Raw genomic sequence first — 5,932 nt, 5'->3', positions numbered from 1 at the left:
CTTGCGCTTGCAAGGCAGGCTACTGAACCACTGAGCTAAATCGCCAGCCCAAAACTCATCTTTTTTTAATGGAACTCATCTTTTTTAAATGAAACTGTCTTTTGGCTGTGTAAGTTTCTACTTAAATATTACATAAAAGCTTCTAAAATATTCTTTATGACTAAAACTTTATTTGTTCTTAGTCATCCATTAATCCAGCCCTATTGCTTCATGCCTACAGTTTAGTGACAGCCCTAAGGGATGAAACTCTGCTTCAGCCCCTCACTAATGCTGCATAGACGAATGTATAAGGCTCATGCTGCTATATAAAGTAAGAGGCTTTGTCTCAAACCAGATTCCTCTTTATTTTGTTAACCAGATAATTTGCTTTCAAACAATAGTGTATTTAAACTGCAGATGAGCCATGGTAACTTTGTGTATAAAATTTTATATAATTTTTTGTCTAAAATTTTATATAATTCTTAAATTATCTTGGTTTTTCAGCTAACAGAACAAGAAGTAGAAACAATATTGGATAAGGCAATGGTCCTTTTTAGGTTTATGCAAGAAAAAGATGTATTTGAACGTTACTATAAACAGCACCTGGCAAGGAGGCTTCTCACAAATAAAAGTGTTTCTGATGACTCTGAAAAAAATATGATATCTAAATTAAAGGTAAGGTATATTTTGGAGTGTACCTAACTCATGCTTATCATTTGAGTGCCTACAGCATGAGATTAGAAGGTGATTTCCTTAATTTTTAAATGTTTACTTCAGAAATTATTGAAGGTACATGTTTTGTTTTGTTTTGGTACCGGGGAATCTAACTCAGGACCTTGCACTTTCAAGGCAGGTGCTGTGCCACTGAGCTATATCCCTGGCTCCCAAAGGTACATTGTTTTTGAGCAGAGTTGTCTTTTCTGATCGCTGAGACAAAATACCCAACACCCACAGTTGAAAGGAGGAAAGGTTTACATGGCTCACAGTTTGTAGAGGCTTCAGTTCATAGTTGAACAGATCCAAAGCCAGGGTGGCATGGCTAGGGGGCATCACAGAGAAGAAACAGTTCATAGCAGACAAAAGGCAGCAAGCCCCTTTCTGTCCCTTATATTTGTACCGTCTACCTGCCTTTCAGGCAGATAGCACTCACAGCCTTGATCCTAGCATATGAATCCTTCCATTGCATCACAAATCCAGCCACCTTCTTGAAAAAAACCCACCTTTGACTGCATGGAGCTTTGGGAGGACATCTAGACACAAGCTGTAATAACTGCTTACATTTTTTTTTACGTTTTAGAGGCTGTGACAAGGTGTATTTACAGGGAGTCAGGGAAAGATTAATAAAGGGGAAACAGTACAGTACCATGTAGTTTTGTTTCCTAAAGAGTCATATGTAAACTACTGGTAACTGAAGTATCTGGGCAAAGTTCTAGGTCTTGTCTTCCATGGACTCTGAAACAGAGTGGGAGTTTGCATTTTAAAATAAAATCCTTGGATTATTCTTAAATATCCTAAAATTTGGTAATCACAGGCATACTGAAACTAGCATAAATATTTGCAAGGAGATTATTGGGGATGGTAGTAACATGAAATCATTTGTTTCTATATTTTTTCATACAAACTTCCATTACTTATTTTTATATACTTGTGGTTTTCCTCCACAGACTGAATGTGGATGTCAGTTCACATCAAAACTGGAAGGAATGTTTAGGGATATGAGCATCTCAAACACTACTATGGATGAATTCAGGCAACATCTACAGGCAACTGGGGTAAGATTCTATGTTAAATTTCTACTCATTTAATGAAAATCTTTTGCAGTGAAGGGTAACTTGTAGAATATGAGCTACATGTTAAATCACTGTGCTCAGTGTAGTTAGATGAGGGTAGGATATCAGGAACATTCTATTCATATGTTAAGATGGTAAAAATACTCAGGAACTGAGATGAATGATATCACAGAATTTTCTCTAAAATGATAGCTAAGACCCTTAGAATGTGAACAGAGTCATGCTGTTATTACTGAGAACTACAGTTTTGGCCCTTTTTAAGATAAAATGTGGGGCTGGGGATTTAGCTCAGTGGTTCTGCTGCCTGCCTTGCAAGCGCAAGGACCTGAGTTTGATCCTCTGTACCAAAAAAAAAAAAAAAACAGATATACTGTAAGAGTTATCCTTTTAGTATTTTTAACATTTTAAGCAATAATTGTAATTATTTGCCAGAATAGTTAAACTTTGCAAAATAGTACATGTGTACCCTTGATCTGCCTTGTGTACTAAATATTGGACATGGAGATAACTTCTTTGAATAGGTCTTTGTCTTTGTGGCTAATCTCAGTTTTAAGGAACTATATGTGTTTTGTGTAGGTATCTTTAGGTGGTGTTGATCTCACAGTCCGGGTACTCACGACTGGATATTGGCCCACTCAGTCAGCCACACCAAAGTGCAACATCCCACCTGCACCAAGACATGCTTTCGAAATATTCAGAAGGTAAACTTTGTATTTCTAAGTACAGGTAGTTGTCCAAGATTGAAATAAATTTTAGCATTAAGGATATCCCTAATTATGGATGATTAGATTCCATTTTTCATCTAGTATTGAAAAGGAAAATTTATCCTTATATATGTCCTCTCTAAAGCATAAGTGCATGGTTAGGACTGTATTTTGTACTATTGATAATGTCATTATCTGAGAATAAATTAATGGATGTGCCCTCTAGAGCATAAGTACATGGCCAGGGAGTATATTTTATATTGTTGATGTCTGTTCGCTTAGGATGAATTGTTGGATCTACAGAGAAAGGTAGTCTTAGGGCTGTTCCTAGAGCAGTAGGCTAAGAAAGTGCACAGTAGGAATTCTGGAGTATGCCACCTTTATCATACAATATCCAGCTAAGTTGCTTTGGTCTATATGCACCACCCCGATTTCCTCCTTTCTAAAAAATTGTAGCCCAGATTAATTCCTGAGGTTTTCTTGAACTTGAAAGGCCTCTCTTTATATATGTTGCTAAGGATTGTTGTCTTTAGTTTATAATTTCAGATACTCAAATTGTATGAATCTCTGAAACTTGATTTGATTTCCTTCAGGTTCTACTTAGCCAAACACAGTGGTCGACAGCTCACACTCCAGCATCATATGGGCTCTGCTGATCTCAATGCCACCTTTTATGGTCCAGTGAAAAAGGTAAATATTATAGTTGATTAGTCTATAGAACTGATTTGTGTTCACTTTGGTTGACTGTTTTTCTTATTTCTCTACCTTTGCCTGATGCTAAAAGTTTAACATTTTTGTTATATTACTTTTGTTTCTTCAATTGCTAGATAACTTCATTTGAAAATGAAGATTGGCCTTTGAGAAATAAAATAAGATTATTTAATAAGACAATTTAATGAGATTGAATTTGTGAACTGTGTGCATAAAATAGTAAAATGTAAATCAAGGTCATACAGAGGCATCAGATCCTTTTCAGAATTTTCCGTCTGTTGTCAGTCTGTGTATCCTCTCTCCTCCCCCACTCCCCGACTCTGTTTCTCATCTTTTATTTTTAATTTGAGCTTTTAAAAATATTTTTTATTTTAATTTTGTAAAATATGCGATTTTAATGCATGTATTTGGAGTATATTCACCTCTGCTTCCCTTTCTTACACTCTTCCCCCTTATTCCCTGCCTCCTTTCTACTTTTGTATTCTTTTTTAGATCTATGTATTAGGGAAAACATGCCATACTCATCATTCTAAATCTGGTTTACCTTGCTTAACATGATCCCAAGGTCCATGTATTTTCCTGTAGATTACTTAAGTTCACTCTTCTTTATAGCTAAATACTCCTTTATGTTTGCAAACCACTTTCTTTATCCATTCATCTATTGATGGACATCTAGGTAGTTCCATATTTGGCTGTTGTAAATTGTGACACCATTAACAATGGGTGTCAGGGTATTCCTGTAGTGTGCTAACTTTAATTCCATTGGGCGTATACCAAGGAGTGGTGTAGCTGAATCAAATGGTAGAGCTATTTCTAGTTGATGAACCTCCATATTGATTCTATAGTTGCTCTGGTAATTTATGAAGGGTGATCAAAATAGGCAATGAACATTTAAGTTTAAAAAATTATTACAGTAAAAGACATACTGCCATTAGTCTGCCTCAGAATACTCCCCCTAACTTCAAACTCACACCATCAGTCTTTCCCCTTTCTGAGGCAATTTTGAAAATCCTCTTTCATCCCTTTATATGGGGTATGATCAAAAATATGATCATATGAATGATTGCATGAATACTGCTGCCAAGTGCCATCCAAAAGAAAGGCAGGCTCAAAAAAACTTTAGTGTGTTCTAATTTACCTCATTTACCAGATCTTGTAAGATGTGACCTCTGGCTCATCTCCCAAAGTCAAAACTGACCATGAGAGATAAACATTTTTTAATCAGTTCAGGATATCAAAACAGTCTTGACAGTGTGACTAAAGACACGCACAACAAAGGACTTCTAGAACTGCTTCAGAAACCAGCAAGAGGGCCAGGGATTTAGCTCAGCGGTTCTGGCGCCTGCCTCACAAGCACAAGGACCCATGTTCGATCCCCAGAACAAAAAAAAAAAATCTTGTACATTCCTGCCAGCAGTATAAAAGTGTTTGTTATTTTGCTTTTTGTTTTTGTTTTTGCCTCCATCCTCACTGGCATTTAATTTTTGTGTTCTTGATGATAGCCATTCTGACAGTAGGGCGAGATGAAATTTCAGTGTAGTTTTAGTTTGTACTTCCATAATGGTTGAAGATAATGAACATTTTTTAATATACTTACTAGCCATATATACTTTTGAGAAGTCTCTGATTAATTTGCACATTTACTGATTGTGCTATTTGATTTTTGTTTGTGGTTTTTTTGGAGTGGGGAGTGGTGAGTTCCTTATATATTCCAGATAGTAATCTACTGTCAGAAGAGCAGCTGGCAAAGATTTTCTCCTGTAGGTTGTTTGGTTTTTGTTTGTTTGTTTGTTTGGTACACTGGAACCACTGAGCTAAATCCCCAGCTGGTTGTCTTTTCACTCTTAGTTTCTCTTACTGTGTAGAATCTTTTAATTTGTTGTTATCCCCTTTGTTGATTCTTACTCTTGCTTTCTGTGTTTTTGGAATTCAAATGATATCCTTTTCTGTGCCTGCAGCTTCAGTTGTTTCCCCTGTGCTTTTCTGTTGGCAGTTTCAGAATTTCAGGTCTTAAATCTAGGTCCTTCCCTTTTGAGTTGATTTTTGTATATTACACAGCAAGAGGTAAGGATCTAGCTTCAGTCTTTCTGCATGTGAATATCCAGTTTTCCTAGCGCCATTTGTTAAAGATGTCTTTTCTCCACTGTATATTTTTGCGTCCTTTGTCAATCAGATGGCTGTCTGTAGTTACGTGCGTTTTTCTGTCTTGTTTTCTATCGATCTGTGTATCTGTTTTTGTGCCTGTACTATGCAGTTGTTATTATTGCTTTATAATACTATTTCTGATTAATCAGACCCAGGAAAATTGACTCTTGAAATTTGTGAGACCCAAATGTTAATAAAGTCATTAGAATTTATGATGTACCTGTGGTTTGTCTTCCTCTTTAAAAAGTAAAATTTTTTTATATATAAAATTGTGAACTCTAGACTAATTTTCATTACTTAGTATGAATCACATCAGGTTTGTTTGCCTTAAAATTGAAAAGTAACAAAAACCCAGAAAAATGAGTTATCTAGGCAGAAAATCTTTTATTTTAAATTTGAATTAGAATCATCCAAGTTTTGATGAGTCACTGTAACACCAAAAGAGTTTTTTTAGTATTTTTGAAAGGGTGTGTAATTAGTTAAAATGGGAAATAGTCCTTTACAGTTTATTTATCTGAATAGTATTTGACACTACTATATGTATAGATAAATGTGGCTTTTTAAGACTTTTTTTTTTTTTTTTTTTTATTTTTGAGACATGTT

The 5,932-nt window shown here is 35.5% G+C and overlaps 1 protein-coding gene across 2 annotated transcripts in view; it reads left to right on the top strand.

Moving 5' to 3' along the window:
* The window catches only part of Cul3 (cullin 3), a 68,479-nt gene that overhangs the window by 43,109 nt on the left and 19,438 nt on the right, over window positions 1-5,932 (top strand). For both annotated transcript variants that reach the window (XM_010611785.1, XM_010611786.3), the window contains exons 8-11: window positions 484-654; window positions 1,644-1,751; window positions 2,346-2,470; window positions 3,067-3,163. In XM_010611785.1, the coding sequence (XP_010610087.1) occupies window positions 484-654; window positions 1,644-1,751; window positions 2,346-2,470; window positions 3,067-3,163 (501 nt within the window). The remainder of the gene's footprint in view (window positions 1-483; window positions 655-1,643; window positions 1,752-2,345; window positions 2,471-3,066; window positions 3,164-5,932) is intronic.

The sequence above is a fragment of the Fukomys damarensis genome, unplaced genomic scaffold, assembly GCF_012274545.1.
Source record: "Fukomys damarensis isolate Sample0158 unplaced genomic scaffold, DMR_v1.0_HiC HiC_scaffold_16, whole genome shotgun sequence".
In the NCBI taxonomy this organism is placed as follows: domain Eukaryota; kingdom Metazoa; phylum Chordata; class Mammalia; order Rodentia; family Bathyergidae; genus Fukomys; species Fukomys damarensis.
Note: the sequence above shows the minus strand (reverse complement) of the source record. Positions and strands in the feature narration are given on the sequence as shown.